This window comes from Xiphias gladius, chromosome 8 (genome assembly GCF_016859285.1).
Source record: "Xiphias gladius isolate SHS-SW01 ecotype Sanya breed wild chromosome 8, ASM1685928v1, whole genome shotgun sequence".
NCBI classification, from domain to species: Eukaryota; Metazoa; Chordata; class Actinopteri; order Istiophoriformes; family Xiphiidae; genus Xiphias; species Xiphias gladius.
In genome coordinates, this window is record NC_053407.1 from 26,619,769 (window position 1) to 26,643,649 (window position 23,881).

A 23,881-nucleotide genomic window follows, 5' to 3' on the forward strand; every position below is an offset into this window, starting at 1 on the left:
ACAATGACAACACATTAGTAAAAAACAAAGAGATGAAAATTAAGGATTTGAAGTACTTCTGAACCTTAAAAACATGGTGTTCTGATATCCAAACTATCAAGATAAATATATTTATAATATTTATATTATATTTACAGAATACCTTAAATATACAACGTCCATCGTGTATTCTATAAACAAATATAAATTACTTAGGCACACTTTTGTCTCAAACAATCACGGGAGTGGTTTTCGAAGGCCTTCCTCTTGCTGTTTGAACTAGATTGATGTGAACTTTCACCAAGAAAAATCTGCTCAGTCCTGCAGTGCTACGCCACCCGGAGAGGCTACACCGCCACTAATCTCAGCGCTTGTCGGCCGGCAGTTCTGGGTCATAATGTACACTACCATTTTTTTATTTTTTTTATTTTTTTTATTTATTTTTAAACAGCGGGACTCGAAGCTGGCTTGATTTCCACTGCCCACAGACACAGGCGCAGTCCCACGATGACCTCTCGACCCCCCCCCCCGACCTGCTCCTTTGCAGACTCCTATTTGCAGATTCTTGTTCAAGTAGGCCTGGTGGAACGTCCACCTTATTGCTTACACCTGTTCTCCCCTGCAGGATCTGCAAGGAGGAGGGAGCAAAGGTCCGGTGGGGGGCAGGAGAGTTTGGGAACGCAGCCGAACAATTGGGTCAAGGGTCAGACAAGGATGAGGTTTTTTTTTCTTCCCCCCACACCTTTTTTTTTTTTTTTTTTTTTTAAGGTAGACAATCATATAAGGTTCAGAGACAACAAATAGAGAGCAGCTACGATATCTACAAGGAATATACAGTACAAGTGAAATATACATTGATGATACAGGCAACTAAACGCACGCAGAGGGGTGGAGGGGAGGAGTGGCCAGCCGGTATGGCCGGGCAGGGCTTACTATTACAGTCAGTCTATAAGTCTGACTCGGGCATATCCGGCATGTCGGCCATCAAGTAACCAATACCGTAACGGCCGTTGGGTGCGGTGTCCGCATCGGGGCCACCGCCGCCGCTCTGCTTGCGGTAGATGCTGTTGCCCGGCAACGGTGAGGGCGCCTCGCTGGGCGACTTGCCGCGGATCAGGCTGGTGTCGTCGTCCTCCCCCGGTCGGGCGGTCTCTTTGATGATGCGGCCCTTCTTGTAGGACACGGTGGAAAGGCCGCTGGTGTTCTCGTCGATGATGTTGAAGTAGCGCAGGCCGAAGACCACAGGCACAGGCATGACGGCCATCACCACCAGGGAGATGCAGACTACAATGCCCCACGGAGGGAAGTGCAAGGTCTGCTCTTTGCCCTGGAGGACACAAGAAAAAGGCTTAAGCTCTACAGAGGTACATATGGAGCGCAGACAGATGCCAAGAGGGATTTAGGTGTTGATAACCGGTGTCTGATTTGAAGTCATTTTTTCAATTTCTTAGTGTTCCATTGACAGCGGGCAGCAGCCCAAAAAAAAGGGCAGAGGCGGTAAAAACCAGCCAGATTGCGACACGGCTCGTCTCGTGATCAGTTTACTCAGCAAATGACGGCCTAAGTAACAGCCGCACGCGTTCAGGGCTGTGTCAAAATGGCCCCTGAAGGTAAGGTTTTTATTTAATTTAAATCCGTTCTGGTCTGGTCTAGAAGTTGTCTCTACTAAAATAAGAAAACAAGCGCTGACGAGTAAATCAACAGAAACAACGTTCACTGTTCACTAGTTTACAGCCTCGAGAATGTGATGGGTTGCCGCTTTCCTCTGTATAATCGTCGTAAGTTGAATATGTTTGGGTTTAAGACTCTTGGTCGGAAAAAACAAGGAACATGAGGGTGTCACTTTGGACTCTATGAGGCTGTGATGGGGACGTTACACATTCTGTTTGTGTGAATTTAATTTTACAGATTGATTTTAATCTACGAATCAAGACAATTTTAACTGAGACTTGAGGGCATTGAGAGTCCTGCCCTTCAAGACAAAAGTTGACCGATGACTCTGTTCAGTCGGTTAAGGTAAATCCAGCTCACGCTGAAGCCTAGCTCAGATTGTAATTCGCTGCTTTGGCGAGCTGAGAAGTCCTAGTCCCACTGGACACATGGAGGAGTCCCCTTTGCTCCACTTACTCAAGGTTTCAAAATGACTAGTTTTCTCTTGATGTGATCAAACGGGTGCCTGAACGTGTGTGTGTGTGTGTGGTAGACTACACATCCTCTTGATTGTCCGAGGGGTAAAGGATGCATGAACATGTGTTTATCAGTGAAAACTCGGTCATTTCCCCCCATTTTTAGCTACTGCCTCATTTACTTTGAACCCTTTAATCTGCTTTTTACTCGTTCCAGGTTTAACAAGTCGGAGAACTTCCACTCCCGCTGATCCCTGGTCTCGGGAGGGGGGGGGGGGACGAGCCGGAAACGCCGACTCACCTCTTCCTGTATCCAGGCACTATAGCTGGGCGGCGTCATGGTCAGCTGGATGAAGCTGGAGCACAGGAGAACCAGCAGCAGGATGGGCGTGATGTACTTCCACATGTAGTAGTAGAAACGGAACGGCGTGAAGCCCAGCATGTCCTTCAGGTCTTCAAAGAACCTGGGAGAGCGGCGGCAGCGAAGCAGCGGGAGTTGAGATCGGATGTTTGTGGTAAAGAATTCACAATAGTTTCACGTTTCTTCATCATAAACCCGATGGCCTTTACATGCTGTTCATGTTTTGCCTTTACGGCTCCATTCACATAGTTTGATTTCAACAATACACCAACTCAGGGGCTTCCTAAAATAGCCTTTTTTGGTCCCCGTGAATGCTGGTATCTGGCAAGCAAAGGTTTTGTGTTAACCCCTCCTAATTCACAGTTTCCATCAAAGCCCGTGACTTAATATAAATGATGCAACTTATTTGCAACGCGTGGAAATAGGTGGACAAAACCTGCTACGAGTGCAGCTGGTTCAAACGTATGCGGGTCTTTATACCAGGCAGAAACACAGGTATATCTCTCATTTTGCAAAAATTAGGTCACTGTAAAAGTGGACATATGTAAACCAAACTATTTAATGTATTAATTATTGTTGAGAAATATTGGAGACAAAACCGCCAAAATGCAGAATGCAAATGTGGCTGTGGTTAGTTTTCTTTTTTTCAGGCCAGAATCAAAATAAATCTCAGCACATACAGTATGAAAGGTTTTTTGACACACTTTAAAAACTTGATTTGAAATAATAGCTTTGCTTTCTACTCAGTTGAAAGATTTAAATTGGCATTACAAAGATTCTGCACATACGTAATCAACTTACTTTTGCATCCCTTAAGTGACAAGTGACTCATGCAAAGTTAAGACAACAGGCAGGCGGCGGTGTCGTGCGCTTACTTATCAATCCCGTAAAACCAAGCGATGGCCACGTTCTCCAGTACGACCACTATGAGCAGAGGCAGAGTAGCCGAGTAGTCGTCGAACATGGCCACGAAGTAGTTCCCTGAGCGCTGAACAAACAGGAGACCGATGGAGAAGGCCAACACACAGCAGCCCACTGCAGGGGAGACGCAGGTAGTCAGATACTGTACACACCGGCAGACATGCCACAGTACTTGTCACTGTCAAGGTTCACATTCAGTGTCAGGTGAGGAGGGAACGGTCATTGTTCCGACCTTGTGCAAGAAGAAGTATCAAAAGCATCAACCTTTGAGTGACACATGCATACGTAGGATTTTTTTTTTTTTTTTGCTGGTAAAAACAGTAGATGTAGGTGATGTTTCGCAGCGTGACCTGAATAATGGTCATGATCCCCCAACTTACACCCAAACCCAGACGAGAGGAGTAGAGATAAGCTAAAAGGGAGCATGTTTAAGTACAGCGAGACCCATTTAAAGCCCTCGGAGTCAAAAACGACCGGCAGGATGACCCACATCTGTTCACTGCAGTCTAATCACTTTCTGAAACTTTTCTTTCCATCTGCTGTTGTGGGAATAGCTAACTCCTGGCTTTTATTTTATTTTTTTTGTCTCTGAGTGCAGTGTAAAGCTATGCTGACAGGTAGCTTTAGTTCACGAATATGAACGGACTCGAGCAGCCGCTGCGCGTAAAAAAAGAAAGAAAAATACTCAGCCCACGTGGCTGAGGCTTTAAGACTTTGTACTGGCATCATAACATTATGATATACACATTTCTCTTTAAAAGAAAACACACGTATAGTTGTACGTCCTTCTGAAATATACATGCCATGGAATTGCAGGGAAAGGATTGGAAGTTTGATGTGCTGTAATGTAGTGTCTTTGTTAATCGGCAACTTTTCTAAACATGAAATATGTGTAAAATATTATTAGACAGCCCATCTGTCCGTGGCGAAGTTGAAGAGTTTCGCCTCTGCTCACTTCTGCATGATTTCCAACCATCACCGCCTCCAAACATCCTGCATATTCCATCATTTGTTGGGTCCTGTATGACTCATAGAATCACGCACTCTTTATAGGACTCGACAAGATGCCTTAAAATTGCGGGCTGGGGCACGGAAAGCTTTATCCAAGTGTGAAACAACAGTAAAGTTTAAGAATGATGTCAAATTAATTCCTTTACACTGCATTTCGGGGAAGGTGTATGTTTGATTATTCATCGTCTCCTACCTGTAAGAAATTCCTTGCGGACCTTGAACGTGTCGATCAGCGGAGTGAGGATGCCCTCGATGGTGCCGAACATGCTGCCGAGGCCGAGGTTAACCAGCATGAGGAAGAACATGACGGACCAGAAGGGCGAGGCCGGGAAGTGGGTCATGGCCTCTGTGAAGGCGATGAAGGCCAAGCCCGTGCCCTGGACCGCCTGCCGGGGCGTTGGAGAGGAAGAGGAGCGACAGATGAGCTGTAACGTGCTAATTAGTGGATTCTGTTACTTTTGGACAGGGCCGGTCTAGCTGTTTCCCTGAGTTTGCAGTCCTCGTGTTGAGCTAAGCTGACTGGCTGCTGGTGATAGCGTCACATTTCCTGCATCAAATTAACTCTCAGCAAGAAAACAAACAAGTATATTTCCACGAATGTCGAGCTTTTCCTCTAAATGAATATTCGGGCGTGCGTCTCTCACGTACCTTATTGAGCTCGTCCTCAATGCTGCAGGATTCCAGTCCCAGTTTCTGGTACTCGTCCTCCTTCACCCCTTTGATGATCTCTATCATCAGATTGTAGTCCTCAGCACTGACTTGACTGACCTGAGTGAGGTTGATGTGGTGGGGGATCAGGCTTTCTTCAATGCCATTACCCAGCAACGCCACAATCTTATTGGTGTTCCTAAAAAAAAACAGGCAGAAGTTACTGACAGTTAAAACGATTGGTTTTAATCAGGGAGCCGAACGTCACACTCCGCAATTCTGAGGAAAGAATTAAAAATACGCTTTCAGGTCGGCTCCTTGATGGTCTACAGGAAACACGATGCATATCTAAATGTGAGAGTCAGCCTGCACTCACAGTGCGACGCATTTGCTGTTCATGATGTTGGCCTTGAAGCCCAGCACGGCAAACACCACGAGGGTGGCCAGCACGGAGGTGAAGAAATTGATGAAAGACACCAAGACGGCGTCAAAGTGGCAGTTGTTGTCCCGCTTGTTGTAGCTGGAGAAGGCGATGACGCCGCCGAAGCCGAGACCCAGCGCGAAGAAGACCTGCGTCGCCGCCTCCCGCCACACCTTGGCCTCCAACATGATCTCCAACTGAAAGCAGAGCGCAGATAGATTTGGCTTGGTGTAGTAACAGTCTACATTTAGCAGTGTCATTGAGGGAACACTGTTATATACACGTATGTTTTATATATATATATACATATACAAAATACAGGTGTTTGTTTTGAGGTAGAAAGAGTTCACAGAATATTTTTGTTGTATGTTTTGTGATGCTGTTAAGCTCAAGTCTGTGTGTGGCTGCAAGACAAAAAAAAACCTTTTGGGGACAATGAAGTTAAAGTTGAAATGTTAAAAGTTGAAACTTAGGTCTACTAATCTTCCTGAGCATACAGTTGCTTCAGTCTGTGCGTTGCAGACTCTCAGTGTGCTGCCAAACGGCAGCTGGCATCTCGACACCTTATCACCTGGTGGTTTTTCTGTTACAAGGGTCTCAAAAACTGTCCTGAGCGCAGCGCAGAGCACGCGCGCGGCGGGACTACGATGTCTGCGGGCAAACGGAAGACGGCGGCAGGACGTCTTGTTGGAAGTCGCGGCGAGGCAGACACGCTCGGCCGTGACTGAGCGTCTTCGGCTGGCTGCTCACACAAAGCCTCGGCAGCTCCTGTTGCCGTGGTGACACGGTTCCGCGGACCCGAGGTGCCATTGGCCTGTCGCTGCCGAGGAGCCGGCCTATTACAGTGCAGATTTAATTGTTGGCTTCAGACACCTTAAACAATGAGTGGATTCGATCGAACAGTGGCTGGTTGCTAAGTATAAAAAAAAAAACAGAAAAAAAACAAACAAAAAAAAACAAAAAACCTGGTGTGCATGCCTAGTGTTCAGTGGGGGAACATTCAATGTAAGAAATGTAAGAACGGCAGTATTTCTACACCTCTGGTGCTCAGTCAAGAAGAGCCGAAAGTGTTAATCAGCAACTATTTTGACAATAGTTAGATTAATTCTTTTAGTAACTTCGCAAGCAAACGCGACAAACGTCCACTGGTCGCAGCTTGATACTTTTCTTTGTCAGATACAAAGAGGTGGTGGACTTAATATCTTCGGGGTTTGGACTGAGTGTCGGGCAAAACAAGACGCTTGAAGATGAGGCCCTGGGCTCTGGCAAAACGCAATTGGCATTTGTCACTATTTTCTGATATTTTATAGACAAAAGGATTTGGTAGAATAATTCATAACGAAGAGAACTGTCAGTTGAAGACCAACAATAAAGAGATCCCTCCACCGGCAAGAACGTTTTCCCTCGTGGCTTCCTTTGCCTCCCAACATGCTCCCAACTGCACCTCGGGAGTTCGGGGGAACGCCGGCCCGAGGCGTGCGTTACCTTGGGTGTGAACATGTGTCGAATCCCATCCACGGAGCCCTTCAGGAGCAGAGCCCGAATCAGGAAGCAGATCAGCACAAGGTATGGGAACAGGGAGCTGAAGTACATCACCTGCGAGCAAACACATCATTGTAAATAAACGGCAGGAGTCAGCCTGTTCTCCTTCTCCCTCCTCCAAAGAGTGACATAAAGGAAGACATAAAACTATTAGGAGCAATGGATGCATAGCTGAAACAGTAATTTAAAGCAATAAGGACAAATTCAGTTTTTGTTTTTTTTTGTTAATGCCAATGACCTAGTTTCAGGACAAGTCAGACTCCGTTTTACCTGGTCCAGCACGGACTCGATGTGCATTGCATCTCATTCTGTGCCATTTGTGCATTTTAAAGTTCGAGGCTATGAGATGAAGATACCTGCTGTTCAGTTCTTGTCAGAAAAAATGCTTCTCCTTGGAAAACTGTAAAAATAATCTTCCTGACGATAAATGACCTTCCTGCCTGACTGTCAGGATAATTCGACAGCAGCGTCAAATCGTGCAGAAAAGAGAGTGAACCCTGAGCACTTCTGTCTACTTTCTTTCGGTTCTCATTTATATCTTGGTCTCGGATCTAAGTTTGCAGCGGAGAGATGAATTTGGGCTGCATTTTGTAGCATTTTTACTTTTTGTGACCACGACACTTAAGACAAATTTGAAAGAGCATATAGCATGAAAAACGTCTAACTAAAATCAAGCAGGGCCCCAGGCCAGAACTGGTAGCTGCTGGGCCTCTCTTCAAGACCCTTTGTGTCATTATCGTGCTAATCAGACGTTGGTCCCCACATCTCTTTTTTTTTTTTTAGTTGAACACTATACATTTTTAACCCCCCTTGCCTCTGTATAGACAAGGTGGCGGTGAAAAGACCAGATTGAAGGCCTGACTCAGCCACCACACTGCGACACGTGGTTTTCCGGGACTGGCAGCGGGGTGTGGGTGCAGACACTAGGAAACGGTTTTGGTCTGAATCATATGCGCAGTCGGTGATTCAGCCCTGAAGGAGACAGTGTAATGTCACATCTTAAAGGGGGAAAAAAAGGGAAAGTGGTAGTGTTACATCAGAGCAGGATTCATTCATATGTTGGAAGGTTAAATTAAGGTTTGTGAGGCGGAACCGTTTTCTCCCAGATAGCCGGGCCTCTGATCTGCAAGATGCAGAAGTATTTTTGAGATACATGAGATATTTGTTCCCTGACTTTGTGCTCTGGTAATGTGCAGTTTTTGAAACCTGAGCATACTGGGGGACTTTCCCGTTCAGCACTGACTACCAGTTCTTCCTTTCATTATCAAAGAGATGACTTAGAGCTGGGTCTATTGAACATAGCACAGGCACAAACATAGTTCATTATGAAATGGTGCATTATAGCTGTGAAATACTTTTTTTTTTTTTTTTTAGTTGAACACTATACATTTTTAACCCCCCTTGCCTCTGTATAGACAAGGTGGCGGTGAAAAGACCAGATTGAAGGCCTGACTCAGCCACCACACTGCGACACGTGGTTTTCCGGGACTGGCAGCGGGGTGTGGGTGCAGACACTAGGAAACGGTTTTGGTCTGAATCATATGCGCAGTCGGTGATTCAGCCCTGAAGGAGACAGTGTAATGTCACATCTTAAAGGGGGAAAAAAAGGGAAAGTGGTAGTGTTACATCAGAGCAGGATTCATTCATATGTTGGAAGGTTAAATTAAGGTTTGTGAGGCGGAACCGTTTTCTCCCAGATAGCCGGGCCTCTGATCTGCAAGATGCAAGTATTTTTGAGATACATGAGATATTTGTTCCCTGACTTTGTGCTCTGATAATGTGCAGTTTTTGAAACCTGAGCATACTGGGGGACTTTCCCGTTCAGCACTGACTACCAGTTCTTCCTTTCATTATCAAAGAGATGACTTAGAGCTGGGTCTATTGAACATAGCACAGGCACAAACATAGTTCATTATGAAACGGTGCATTATAGCTGTGAAATACTTTTTTTTTTTTTTTTCCAACCAAAGAAATGGACACCATATCTAACTTAAAACCAACAAATAGAATTGTATTTATATATTATTAGAGTTTTATTGATGCCCTCACACAGTTACACGCCTGTCAGGTGACCATCCCTAAATATAAAGTCAAACCTCAAATGTCATAATCGGAATACATTTCTTCACACATCGTTTTCACTTTTTCTCGGCTGCAGCTCTTGTCCACCCTTTTTCTGATTAAACCTGCCAGCACAGTGCTCTTGTTTAGGAACACCGTGGCGGTCTCGGTCACCACAAAGCCAAACAGGCGGCTCTCTACGGCGATAAGCAGGTATCTGCTTGAGTGGCAGATAGCCGGTGCTTCTTTCAAAGGTCACGTTCTAAGAGCGGCGCCGTTCTCCATCACAAACTGATACAAAAAGCTGTACTTCCCCATAACGGCAGAAACGCATTCAACTGCTGAGATTCTTCACACGTAATGTGCCTGTAAACTGCCGGCTGTTTTACATCTAAAAGATCACAAACTTTACTTTGTGTGGTATTCGGCAGCTCGGGATACGTTCGATGGCTTCCGCCATTATTTTAACCAAATTAATGGCGAGCCCCCCCCTCTCTCCGCTACCACAGGCCACACTCCCGACAATGAAGCCGAGCCAGAGGAGCGCGCGTAACCATGGTGACCAAAACAGCCCGATCCCTTTTCGCGCCCACCCACACACACAAATGGGACAGAAATGCAGATCGCGGTAGGGATTTTCCTTGGAAAAGGCTTTTGTGTGAGCATGGGTGGAGAGTGCATTATTATTCTTTTATAGCACACAGCGCCGGGTAGACTTCAAAGGCACTTGGAGCTGGCCCCTTCAAGGGAAAGTTCATGCCCATTTCTCCCCTGGCCAACCCAAAAGGCCGTCCAGACACACCGGGTAGCTGGAGGACGACCATCTGGCTCAAACTGTACAATTAACCAGGAGCCTGTGCGGTTTCTGTTCAGCTGTTTCCAAAAAAATCATGGGTTGTTTCTTTTTTTTAATCAACAACAAAACATATTTATATCTTTGTTTTAGCAAATCATTTTATTTTCACGATGGCAGTGGAAGGACTGGAAGCATCATTTATGCCAATACAGCCCATCTGATACAGTGGCAGTTGTGATAGTCACTGTGACAGTGATTGTGGTTATCAGTGACATTTCTTGCCAGGCAGCAGGATGTTGCAGGCAGGGGAAATGAGACTGTCTAGCATTGCAAATCACCGTGGCAGGGGCCGAGAGTAAAGCACCACTGCTGTTGAGAGGCATTCATCTTGCTTTATCTGTGGGTGTTGTGGCGAACGGGGGGAAAAAGACAAGGGCTCGGTGGGCCCAAGTGTGCAGTAGACAGCCACTGGGATAAGACCGGAGCTAAGGACAATGTCCTGATCAAAGGGGGGGGGGGGTCCCATTTAGCTGGTGACAGCCTCATTTCGTACACCAACCTCAAGAAACTATAGTTACCTCAAGAAACTATAGTTACTATATACTAGGCTGTTACTTTCTGCAAAGCCAAACCCTTCACCTACAGTGTTTTTGACCCAATTTCTAATAATCCAAAGACCATCTCCTTAATGTTGGAAAAAAAAATTTTTTTTTACCAGTAGCGGGCAAGAAAACTACAGCAGCGTATTGCAGCCAGTGTGAGAAAAAATAAATTTTACTCAGTTTCTTGTTACAATGACAAAGTTTCTTGATCAAGATCAAGATTCTGAATCATCATGTTTATCACTCATATGTGTATAACACACCAACTTATCACGTCATATGGAAAATAGCTAGATTTAATGGGATTTGTTGGTTTTATGAAATAACAAGGACATTTTGTGATATGAGATAATGTGATGTATTGTAACAAGAAAATATGTCATAATAATGTGTTATCTTGTTATACGATGAAATGGATTTTGTAAAAATTAAGTTTCTTGTAGTAACGAGAAACTGAGCGATTCTTTTTTTTTTTTTTTTTTGTAACGATGGCAGCAATAAATTGGGTAGAAAAAATAAGAACAAGCCGTCAGATACATATCCACCACATTTCACTGGCCTAACGTTACATTAGCAAATGACTGCCAACTTTACTTCCAGCAGCCACTGAGCAACACGAGCGTCCCGTTGAAGTCATGTTTATGGCTTCCTGTTGAATGTAAGTTCCACCAAGGTGGTCTCCACCAAGTTGTCTGTCTAGTGCCAGACGGGATGCATACAATGGGTTTGGCAGCGCCTTTGTGTTGGAAACAGTTGCCCACGTATGCAGCTGAGAGCAAATCATGCAGTAAATGTGCTGTAAACCAAAATAATGAGCTATAAGAGGCTAAAAAGCCCAACAAAGCTGTAGAGTTGAGTGTTAATTCTCCATAACTTTGACTCTGTTACAAAGACCTGTTTCATTGAGTTAAGCTCACTCAAGCTCATGAATGAAGTTCAAGAAGACCTTACTCTACTGCAGACAAAAAAAAAGTTATCCCTGAAATATACTGTATTAACTTTGACCCCACACTTTGCTGCAACCAAGCCCATGCCTAACATAAGAAGTGGGGATAATACCAAAATCAAATAACTTCTGCATCAAAGCTTACTCTGGGAACGTTAAAAGGTGCGACCATTTTTTCCAATTAGCACAGACTTGACCTTGGAAGTACACCAGCTAATGCTTGTCATATGATATGACAAAGCGTGGAATGATAAAAAAATCACCTGTAAAAAGAGAGGAGGAGTGGGGTGAGTTTGCAAGCAAACGCCAACCTTTAGCCAGTGGGCTAATCCTTCCGGATGCTAGTCACGCTACTGTCAGCTTTGCCTCATTAAGCTAAAGTAAGCTGAGGCAGAAATCCCACACAAGATCACATGAGCTCCCAGGATCACATCTGGGATTGTTTCATTAGAAAAATTTGCCAAGTCACATTACGGTAGTCACCCAGCAGTGTCTTTACACCAGGCGCCCATACAGTTTGCCCTCTATAAGCCTCCACTTTAAAGTGAGCTAATTATGTGTGAGAGGATTTTCAAAACACTTGGCAAGAAATGGCCTTTTGTTTCTGTCACTGTTCCCCGTTTTACAGGGTACAAGAGTTATATTTGAGCAGTTATCAAGGCCAAGCTGCCAGGATTGCAAGGCAACTGTACTCGGCCATTTCCCTTTGTTCCCTTCGCCTCTTGCTCTCACGCACCGTCTCCTCTTCTGCCCTACTCCCTACCTGTTAAAATAACTTTTTTCTCCAATTATTTTTGCCGGTGGAAACCCAAGGCGGTGCAAGAGCAATGGCTGCAGAAAACCACTGAGGGAACTAAATATGCTAACAGAAATCCAATGTGGCCTTACCTTCCCAGAGGACTGGATTCCCTTGATCATGGCGAGGCAAACCATGGACCAGGCGACCAGCAGGCACACCGTCATCTTCCAGTTGAGTCCTCCACCCTCGGAGATGCTGTTAGAGATGTCCAGGGCCTCGCGGTACCAGTAGTAGGTGGTGGCCGAGCTCTTCTCACACTCCGGCACCACATCTGTGGACAAAAAAAGGTACGAGTTGAACCTCAGTCCCGTTGTGTACGTCTTTGCTAAAATGAACTGCGGTGTCTGTGTTTTACAGAATGAGCACATTTAGGGAGTTGAACGCTAGACTGTAGACGGTGCCAGTTAACTGGTTAGTGAATCTGGTTTCAATATGTCTGATTGTGTCTTACATGTACTGGTCTTGTTCTTGACGAGTGGACACTCATGCCATGGCAGAGGTTGCTGGAAGGACTGGGAGAAGTAGAAGAGACTCCAGCTGATGATGACATTGTAGTAGAGAGCCACAAAGAAGCACACCTACAGGCAAAAGAGCCAAGTTAACCTCAGACTCACAAAACCAAAAAACGGGGAATAGGATTTATTTTTCTTAGAACAGCTGTATAAGTCATGTCGTCATAGCCTCACATCACCACATACGGCGCCAAAAATGACCTTGGTTTTCCTCTCGTTGCAACAAGAGGGCACCTTTCATTTCTGGGTGAAGAGTGACACAGACCCCCACCAGTACTGAAGAAGTGTCCCTTTCGTTTTTCAGTTACCTAGACACCCATGAATGGCCGATGTACGGTATCCTTTTGTCCCGTTCATTTGTGACTTAAAGTTGAAGTTTGACGGATCTTGCACTATTTTGCAGTTGCGGTTGTTTTTCGTTATATATATAAAAAAAACAAAAACAAAAAAAAAAACAGCTATTGCTGCTGCTGGAAAAAGAAACCACATCACCTCCTCTGTACCAGCTCGTTTTCCACAAGAAGGATTTATGACACACCAGAGATGCCATAAATTGGTTTCTGGTTACAAATTTAATTTTATTTAATTTTATTTTTTTTAAATTTTCAACATACAGTATTTGTTCCAAAAAAAAATCCCTCACGTGTTTCATTTTAAAATGAACTATCAAATCAACTTAGGTAATAAAAGTGCAAATTTTGGAAGTCTGAATTTAATTTTTTCAAATATTGCCTGATGTATTTTAATATTTTACTCTTACTTATATTTCATTCGTTAACGTCACATAATGAGTACTTACTATTCTTTCAACCCTACTCTCGTCTAACGTTCATACCACTGCTACACTATGGATGTACACTGGTAGACCTAATGCAGAACCCAGTGTCAGACTCACCACGCAGCTGGCAAAGCCGAGGCCCCCTAGCCGAGGGCTGATGTAGTTCCACACCCCAATGCTGCCCCTGCGGATCCGCTGTCCCACGGCGAGTTCCAGGAAGAACAGCGGGATGCCAATCAATACCAGCAGGATGAAATAGGGCACCAGGTACGCTCCTGCCAGCCCAAACATTACAGACAAGCAAGTTAGGTGAAGGACACGCGAGGAGGGGAAACGGACAACTGTGAGGTGACACCATTTCAATTCCCGTGAGCCGCCTACAAGCACATGTACACAAACTGGATTTTTTTTTTTTTTAAAGCAGTTTTGATCTGCCTATCTCACACATGCTGCACACAAACACAGCGGCCTCCTGGACTCTAACTACACTTCTGCCGAATGACCCCCCCGCTGGTGACACATTTGCATAAAAGTACATAAAACAACACAGCAGCCCCAATGAGACAGTATCTGTCTAACTATTTCTCTTATACAAATACACACACACACACACACACACACACACACACACACAAACACACAAATTGCTACACACATATCTGCTGAGCTGCATCTGTGTGTCTCCACCTAATACGTCCCCCACGGTGTGTGGTGCAATCAAATAATTCAGGAAACCAGAGAAAGACACTGAAGTCTGAAATTACCTAAATTACTATGGGATTACTTCGGGGCACATTACAAAGATGACATTCCTCTCTAGAATTAAGGTTTCAGGATGAAGGACTACCATTAAGACAGGCTGTAATAGTGTGGTGCGGTAAGTGACGGGGGGGGGGGCACGCCTCTTGTGATGGTCAGACTACTCATGAGCGGTGAGACTGCCAGGCACATGACGGTCGGAACAGGAGCGGAGGACCTAAAACTCCTTGTTTCGAAGAAACGGCCGGTGGTCAGATGTGTTCGGTGGCACGAGATTTTAAAAGAATTACGCCTTCTAATTTTCCCGTTGCGTATGCGGGGGGATGCAAAGGAGAGGGTTTTTCTCTTTTCCTCCCTTGAAATTGAAAGCTCCCTATGTGTGTTTAAAGGTTTCAGCAGCCTCAGTCAGGAAAAGCCGTTAGAAAACGCTACCTCGTTTCACTGCTGGAGTAACAAGCGAAAACACACTTTTTGAAGTTATATTTTTGGTCCAACAAGAGCGATGCCACACAACAAAGATTACCCCACCCTCACCCCCGAGGCTAAACCGCAACATCAAATAATAACTCTGGTAGCTCTACGTACTGGAGTGTTTGCTATGTGTCACCGATGACAATATCAAAACTCCCACCATGGGTGTATTGTTTTTAAGATTAGTTTAATCTCTGTTTCAGCAGAGTTTATTGTTTTTTCACCTGGCAGGACGTTCATTCAGATCCTTTCCTGAGTCCTGCCGTCCCGCCCAGGTTTGGCTTGGATGGGAGTGGTCACAGAAAGGAAGTAAATGTGTGTGTGTGTGTGTGTGTGTGCGCGCGCGCGCGTTTGTGTGTGTGTACAGTATACTAACTTGTTTCTAATATTAAAACATCTAATTCTGGTTCAATGAGTACACAGTTCACTCTGGGAAGAGGCTTTGACTTCAGTCAGCATCAAAACCCCCTTTGGTCTCCATTGTCTTTTAAAACATTCGACAGTCTCCCTTGGATATTCAAACACTTTGAGAAGCCTGATAAGAGTGCATGTAATCTTTTCTTAAAATAGTTTTCTTCACTCATAGTATGAGGGTGAAAGAGCCGGTTTATCCAGTCTAGGCTTTTTGATTTTTGGCTGTACTAGAATGCGCGTGCGGATGATTTGCATGCAGAGTGGTGTAAGCAAGGAGAAAACACTGTCTTTGAGTCGATTTATCACCGGACGGAGGAGAAATGAGCGCAGAAACGAAACACAGGATGATGCCCAGAGGTCTCTGACCAGCTGTGTGATCGAGCTACAATCATCGGTTTCTGAAAAAACGAGTCAAAACTTGCAAGTTTTGACTCGAGGGTGTTGCCAGGATGTTCCGGCTGCAAGCTCAGACGCATGTGTGCACTAAAAATGACAAAGCCACTGCCAAAACTCTAAGGGCCAGTTTGCAACATTGTGGATTGTTTTTTTACTGATGCTGGGTATAATCTTACCATCTTAGCTTAGCGTGTCTGCACGCTGACATTTGCTGATTAACATTCGTAGCTTTGCGGGGTTTCGGTCATAAACCAAATTAATGAACAACTAACGAATTTCAAAGCCAGGGGATCACCGAAAGACGCTGCAGCTTGCTCGAAACCCAATCGCAGGGCAAATTTCACGGCCATCCGTCGAGTAGGTGTCAGCACAATTCTCTCCAAACCGCAAAAATGGATACTAGGCAGGTCACGTGGCTAAAAGAGCACAGTCATATCTGGATGAGGCCTGGTTGTCACTTGACAAGAAGGTAACCGATGTCAAAGCGATACTGCTTTGTTTTTGTTTTTTTAAACCTGACTTGGCAGGATATGACTATGCCTTTCCACAAGATGTTTTTCGTTTGACATGAGAAGCCGAACAGAGCGAACAGACATTACTATGAATCTATTTAGAATTCAGCAGGGCTCTTACTTTTTATTGAGAATTCAAACTACTGTACAAACATGGGGGGGAAAAATACGCATATTTGCGTGTAGCGGGCCTTTGCCTTGTGCTCCAGCTTGTTGTCGTTTCACTTTTTCACTAACGACAGTAAACTGAATTTTTCTTCTTTTTTTGCACAGTTGGTCGGAGAAAACACACAATTTATGTGTCGACAGGGGCCCTGGGAAATTGTAACTGGCACTTTTCACTACTTTCTGACATTCTGTAATCAAAGCATTTAACGTAATCAACAGATTAATCAGTATAATCCTTTTTTCTTTTCTTTTTTTTTTTTAAGGCACTGCAGCGGACTCAGAGTGCAAAAAGGCCCCTCTGTGCTCACCACACTGCCTTAAAAGGAAATATACGGTAAGCAGATGAAAGGCGATGAGGCATACGCATGACACACAATGCACAGAGGTTCCTGCTGTTGGTGGAGAAAAGATGTAGATAAAGCGCACACACATACAAAAACACACTCACTCCGTCTTTCTCTCTCTCTCTCACACACACACACACACACACACACAGACCTGCCCCAGCCCCAGATCTGATATTTTAATCTAATTACAGCCTCTGGTCACCCTGAACACAGCAGGGTGACCAGAGACTGTTCAAAACAGACCTGAAAACACGACAGGGTGGAAAAGAGAGGTCGTGATTTGAGCTGAACCGCCCCTAACATACACAAAACACACACACAGACACACACACACACACACACAGACAGTTTAACAGATACCAACAGATGGATCTTGTGCAAATTCTGTACACGAACACAGAACATGATAGGAACATGATTCGCCGTATGGGTTTACATACACCGTCATGTCTCCGTCACTTCAGAGGGGGCGACGCTGACATACATTCATTTCTAAATCATTCCTTCCCAGACCTGAACCCGACCTTATCTCAACGTGAAACCACGTCTTCACCCTGAAACTGAAAGAGTTAGCTTACGAGGACTTGGTCTTTGTCCCCACAGTGTGACTGTGTAAACAGATTTGTGTTCCAACAACATTAGTAATATAAGTACACAAACACACACACACAGAGCTGGACCTCCTATGTCTTTCAAACTGTACTCTACCAAGATGCCCTCCCTGACTCCCGGTCCTCTGACCTTCTCCCCGATCAATATCTCACCTACCCTCCACCTTTCGTTTGGAACGATGTAAAGACTTGATATTGTACTTTTAATTACAAAGGGTCCATTTTCTAAGACTGTTTTTTTCCCCTTGATTTCTTACTGTGTTCTGGATTTACTACATAAGTATTAAATAATTAGATTACGGCCCTATTGTTGAGTTTGTCATTTCCACTGATGAACAGAAATTTCCATTCGTTTTGTCACTGGAAATGTTCACAAGAATAAATGATCTCTTTAACCCATTTGTGTTCACGCGCACACGAGTGCATGTGTGTGTGTGTGTGTGTGTGTGCGTGTGCGTGCGTATGTTAGCGTGTCCAAACCCAGATGGGATTACATAACACATAATGCATAAACAAAGACTTGGGACGGTTTCAGGGCCAAAACTCATACTAGGGCTGGTTGACGTGGCTAGAGGTCAGTATCACAATGCTAACATTCCCCTGATACCAACCTACATCATATGACGGCAAATCTATGCACTGTTACGCTTCACAAGGGACAGAAACCGTCGAGTATTTAAACCTTTTAACGATCCGTTTAGTTAAGAAAGACATTTGCGATTCTGTAGAAGTCTAACACAACAGGATCACATCGTCACGATATATGCACATACGCAGTCCGGCCCCACGGCATACCACCTACTACGCATGCCCCTAGACTTGTGATTATAATACGATAATAATATAATACTGTGTGTAATGACGAAAAGTCAAGAGAAGGCGGAATATAAAGATCGGTCTTAAACAACCTATTCTACACCATATTCTGGATGTGCTACGGGTATTTTTTGGAGAGACTTAACTAGATCAGAAACCATTGTTGGTGTGCGTGTGTGAAGCCCATTGAGGCACTGTCCTGGATTGAGGGTTTCTCTCCTGTCCCGGCCAGCCTCTCTGAGACGGTTTCGTTTAATCCGCTTTCTCGAGGGCAGTCAGTGGCTTTACATAATCTGCAGGTGGGACGCGCAGCGCCTTATCACCTCCCCGGAGCGCATACACATTAGGGGTATAAATCCTGCAGCGAGTCCTCATCGGGCGCCGCTCGAGTAAGCGCGTATGGCAGTTGTGGGGCGTGTGGTTTTGACTGCAGCGGCGTTGAATGTTGTCATTATTAGCCTCCAACCGAGAGCATCGGAGCTGCCCGCGCAATGATTTCCCGCGCGTTGACAGCAGTGTCGCTGGGTTACAGTCTGCCCAAACGCTGCAGACCGCACGACGACGGAGACGAGGACGGTCACGTGGCTCGTATGTCGATCCTGAAGGTCACTGATCAGTCTGCTTTCGACAGACGAGTCCAAAATTGGAAGCGCTCTGTTTCTCCGTCTTTCTTACACGCACTTAAAATGAAGCGGGCAGCAGTACTGCGCTTACACAGATAAATTATACAGTACATGTATCTGTTTGGTACATGCTGGTTCTGGACGTGCATTTTAAGGACTAATCATGGGGAGTGTTTTTTGCGTCCGAGTGTCGTAGACTGATGGTAAATTTTGACTTCTTAGCGGAGTTTGGCTGATCTTTCTCACAACGCTCTTTTTCTTCACGTGGCAAATTTCGGACACAGAAATTCACGCAGGGGTCACGGGCATAAATAATGCGTGTATTTTAAGGACTCTGTGGTATTGACTGTCGCACTCTATCGACGAACGTTTTAATAGTGAGCAGACGTTTCGACAGGACCTTGTGCCCACGTTGTGAAGCATAAACACAGTGTCACAATAAAAGCTCCATGATCGTTTTGCGAAGTTGAGACGTAAATGTCATTCAGATACACAATCACACTATTTACAAAGATTAAAAGAGCAAAAAGAGGAAGACTATACTTCTGGTTTCTGAGTATGGATGGACGATTCCAGGCAGATTTATCTGTCTAGTTCTTTACTATCCACACGGGCATAGAGGCAAACCACACAGATGCTTTCTTCAGTCCTTGTCTGTCCTCTGTAATAACAAATGAAACATACAGACGTGCCATCTCTACACCCTCAGAAACTACAAGTATGGTCGTCTTCTGTTTCCAGAGCTTCACTTATCTCCCACCCACGAGCCTTAGATCCTGGAGCAGTATTTCCTAGTTCACCACTGTTTTTGATGCTACTTTTCCATGTAAACTCGTGTATAGGGTACTTCTGGTTAATGACGATGGGGGATTTCATTTTCGTAGCTTTAGGCATCATTTCTGTCGGTGGTGAGATTGTGTTCCTGATGGGACGGAGAAACTTGAGCAGTCGGATGCTCAGACAAGTTTTAAACGAATCCCCGAATCAGCCAAACCTATTTGTAGGAAACGAAGCTAAAGCGATCTGTAAAAATTATTACTCCAAATGTTCGTTCTAAATATCTACCACAGTCTACGGACAAACTTCCCTGCGCAATTTTGACCTGCTCCTCTTGCCGTAGCTGTTGGTGCACGGCAGGGCTAGCCCAAATGCCTCGACGCTTTCTACTGTTGCCATGGTAATCGACGGCCCCAAATCAGTATTTGAATGCTGCGTTTATTATTATTATCATTATCATATATAATATATTGTTCTATGCATTTTCACAAAAATCCCAAATAGCCCATGAAATAAGAAATGGTGATCCCCCATCATTCATTATGAGGCGACATTAATTATTATTACTTATTCTCAGACAAGGACATTTAATCTTACTGACAGTTTTGCAGCTCTCCTCCAACGTTACCAGCACTGTGACTGGGACGGTCACACGTGACAGGCTGAAAACTTACAACTATGCTAGCAAGGTGCTGAGAAAGCCAAGCGTCTGGAACCACTTCCAGATTTGCCAAGATGGCCCCCAAAGAGCCGAGTGCCAGAGTCACAACCCCTGGTTGCCCGCTCCCTTTTGTGTATGCGGTTGTCAGCTGCAATGTGCAAAGTGAGACTGCGAATGAGGACTGCCGACGGTAACTCACCCCCTCCGTTCTTCTGACACAGGTAGGGGAACCTCCAGACGTTACCCAGGCCTACAGAGAAGCCAACCTGGGCCAGGATGTACTGGAGCTTGCTGTTCCAGGCCGGGCGCTCCTCCTCCTCGCCATCCGAGCCCCCTTCCTCCACATCGCACTCTTTCCCTTCCCCTTCATGGTTGTTGACGATCAGCGAGCTCTTCTTGAAGGAATCGTCGCAGGCGTCCTCGTTGGAAAGCAGGTCTTTGACAGACTCTGTGACATCGTCGTCAAGCTCTCTCTTGACGGCCTTGCTGTTTTTGGGCATTTGATAAAGCAATCAGGGGCGAAGGGTGGAAAGTCTTTTCGGTTGGCGGGCTGGAAGGGCAGGGCGGGCGTCTGTGAAGAGTCACTTTTGTAACGTTGTCTTTACCCGGCTACAAGTTTGATGGTGTTTGGGTTCAAGGGCCCGTGGGGTTTAAGACAGTTTGTAGAGGTTGAGTGATGAAGTGGTTTATTTCTTCATTATCACCAAGTGTCTGTGGCACAGGAAAGGAAACACTGAAGTGAGTAAACAGCAATTAAAAGTGAAATACTCTGAAAGAGGCTGCGCCAGTGCTTTGTCATCGACACGGCACTGGCGCGACCACCTTTGACGAGTCGCTGCTTAAGAGTCTAGTCGTCAGTGTAGTCGAGCGAGGTGCGTGTCTCCAGTTTCAGCGTTTCACTTCCCTCCCTAGGTTGCCGACTGCCGGTTTTTTCGCTCCGAACGAACTTTGCGTAACCAAAACCTGCCAACTTTGTCAAATGACGACGAGAGCGACGACCCCCTCTCAGAGCTTTGAAATGGAAATTAAACCCAAACGCACAGCACATGCCAAAGAGACAACCTGATTATTGAGATGTGTCAGTCTGATTTTAATCGTACTTTTTGTTCTGCAGAAAATAAATCCCAGTTTTACTCTTCCTATTTCTTCCACACCATCTTATCTGACTGGATAGGTCCATAAAGCTATTTCTCACATGGAAATCACATGGCTGGGGCAGAAAAATCAGTGAATGGGGATCATTTTAGTGTAAGTCAGTGTTCTGGAAAAAGTGGGGAAAAAAAAAAAAAAAAAACAAGAGGCCTGGAAACATTAGCCTGGTTGTGGACGGTGACTGAGAGAGTGACGGGTCGCGGTGCGGGGACTATCAGGTCTCCGGCCCCCTTGAATAATTGAAGGGAGGAGGCCATTTGCATACGAACCCAAACACTACTTTTTCTCCGCAGCTGTCGGGGACGGGGGAAGCCCTCAAATGGGAAAGGATATCAACTTTCGAGATCAAAATACTGAGTATGTGGGCAGACACGCGGAAGTTGTCCCTGGATGAAAAATGTGCGGGGGGGGGGGGGGGGCAGCCGTGTCGTTAAACGCACATGTAATGACACTTAGTAGGATTTTCTATTATAAATAGCGCTGGAACCCATTCAAGGGTGTGGACTCTATCCACCCTGAGGGCGGGCTGAGGTGCGCAGCATGTTTTTATCTTTTGAATTTCAGCATCCTCAGGGCGTCTTGGTTTTTTTTTTTGTTTTTTGTTTTTTCATTTTTTCCAATTTCTCACGCTTAAAGAATTTCGTCGGAACCCATCGCCAGCGCAGCCATCCCGCCTGGTGCCGACCAGCGGATTAAGTGATTAATAGATTTCCTTTTTTTTTTTTACTGCTTGCAGATTAGCCTGGTTTGTGTGAGGCGGAGGCCGTCGTTTCTAATCATCCGGCGGACGCAACACGGCAGCCGAGCGGACCGCGGATGCTGAGTAACCTTCACCGCAGTTATCACGGAGACCGTGATAACAAACGGCATCGCAGTTATTGCGGGGGGAAAGGACGGCGCGGCCGTGTCTAGGGCCGAGGATGAGTGAGCGCGCAAAGGTTAAAAAAAAAAAAAAAAAAAAAACGCTTATCGGGAAAGATGAGTCAAACAAAGGGCAAAAAAAAAAAAAAAATGCGGATGGAGAAAGGAATTGAAAACACACACACACGCACAACAGAGGGAAGAAAAAAATTAAAAAAATATATATATAAAAAGATAATCAACCCAACAAGTCACACCGGTGCCATGTGGCTCGTTGTTCTACCCGGGCACAATTTGTTCTCTGAGGAATGCGCATAAATTAATGTCCTCCCTCCCGCCCAGTCTTCATGGCATCCATGTGAGGCGTTTCATCATCCACTGGCCGTGCCACATCCTGCGCACTGGTACATCAGTCAGCCTCTCTGGGGCGCGGGCGCACGCAAACACGCACGCACGCACGCGCCCGCGCGCGCACACACACACACACACACACACGCGCGCAATGCCATATGCCTTTATCAATAAGCCTGGCGACCCCCGATGAGGATGCCGCGGCGGGCGGGTGGGTACTCACCTGTGAGGAATAACCGGCGTCCTTTTCCGAAATGCTGCGTCTCAAGGAATGAAATTGTGAGAGCACATGCACGGGGCAGACATTATCACTTGTTTCTATGTCAACCACTGCGGCCGGTGTGTGCTGCCTCAGACTCCGGCTCCGAGACTTCTCTAGATATCAGCCAGACGCACCGCACGCCTAGGGGGTAGGGGTGGGGGCGCTCCGCCCGCGACGCGCAGGTACCGGACCGGTTTCTCGCGCTTTCTCCTCGCAATATCTCGTCGCATGCGAATTCTATCGCTCTACCGTACGGCGCTGAATATTAGACGTTTTGAAATAATTCATATTTATGGCGAAATTAGCGTCTTTCTTTTCCGTGGCCACCCCTTTCCACTTGGTACGCTCCACTACTACAAGGAAGGGGGCTGGCTCACGGACGAATTCAATGTGCCTCTGTTTATAAACGCTCATTTCTCCACGGGACATTTATTCATTTTGACGTTACACCGATTTATTATCAGACAGTCCTTTTCATAACGGAACACAGACGGTATTTAGGTTTTTAAACCGTAAAAAAAAAAAAAAAAAAAGCGAGGTTTTGGTTTCGGTATTCTGGACGTCATCCACCCGCGCAACCTTCCAGGCTGTTGCGTATAAAATAAATAAACAAACAAACAAACGAACAAACAACCACACACATTATTGCGTAGACGAGGCAGAAATCTTTTTTTCTAAATAAGAAAAAATCCAAACCGCAAAAATATTCCTTCATACGTGGGCCATACGGGTTATTTCAAACATATTTGGATAATGCAAAGACCCGTTATGTCGGCGAATATTTTATACGAATATGATAAACAAGTGTTCTGCTTCATACAAGAAACGTGCTGTGCGTTAAAAATGCCGCTGGAACCGTGTCGCACAGTGAGCGTCCTGTGATTTGGCTGCTCTCCGGACAATACCACACACACACACACACACACAGTAGGCTACAGGCTTTATGCTACCAGACGGTGTATAGTACACACAAAGAAAGTAAAGAGTACTGCATATAAGTCCGTACAGTTAAAAAAAAAAAAATTAAAATGAAATAACTAACAGGCGAAATAGCAGCCCTGGCACCACAGAGGAATTGGGGAAACATAAATCTAATTTCTGGGAGACATGGTTGCATATAGGTATGTATGAATAAATAAAACAAAGAAGACATTTTGTTCACATGATCTGTGTGAATAATTACACTATGATCTTTTT

At 45.3% G+C, this 23,881-nt stretch overlaps 1 protein-coding gene across 1 annotated transcript; it reads right to left on the reverse strand.

Moving 5' to 3' along the window:
• Positions 1-722: 722 nt before the first annotated feature.
• slc6a15 (solute carrier family 6 member 15) lies at positions 723-22,777 on the reverse strand. Its single transcript, XM_040133496.1, has 12 exons — positions 22,646-22,777; positions 20,258-20,769; positions 13,621-13,778; positions 12,665-12,791; positions 12,303-12,484; positions 6,953-7,063; positions 5,423-5,664; positions 5,047-5,245; positions 4,592-4,784; positions 3,342-3,501; positions 2,407-2,569; positions 723-1,306 (listed from the first exon to the last, which is right to left on the reverse strand). Exons 2-12 carry the CDS (start codon positions 20,556-20,558, stop codon positions 926-928), a joined length of 2,217 nt encoding a protein of 738 aa, XP_039989430.1. The 5' UTR covers positions 20,559-20,769; positions 22,646-22,777; the 3' UTR covers positions 723-925.
• Between the last annotated feature and the right edge of the window lie 1,104 nt (positions 22,778-23,881).

Bases quoted from the DNA above. Each gene is read 5' to 3' on its own strand.
- slc6a15 (XM_040133496.1), bottom strand. From the start codon at position 20,558: ATGCCCAAAAACAGCAAGGCCGTCAAGAGAGAGCTTGACGACGATGTC. The intron at 7,064-12,302 runs GTAAGGCCACAT...GTTTGCTCGCAG, and splicing joins GAATCCAGTCCTCTGGGAAG to GTGATGTACTTCAGCTCCCT. The intron at 5,665-6,952 runs GTAACGCACGCC...CTCTGCTTTCAG, and splicing joins GACACATGTTCACACCCAAG to TTGGAGATCATGTTGGAGGC.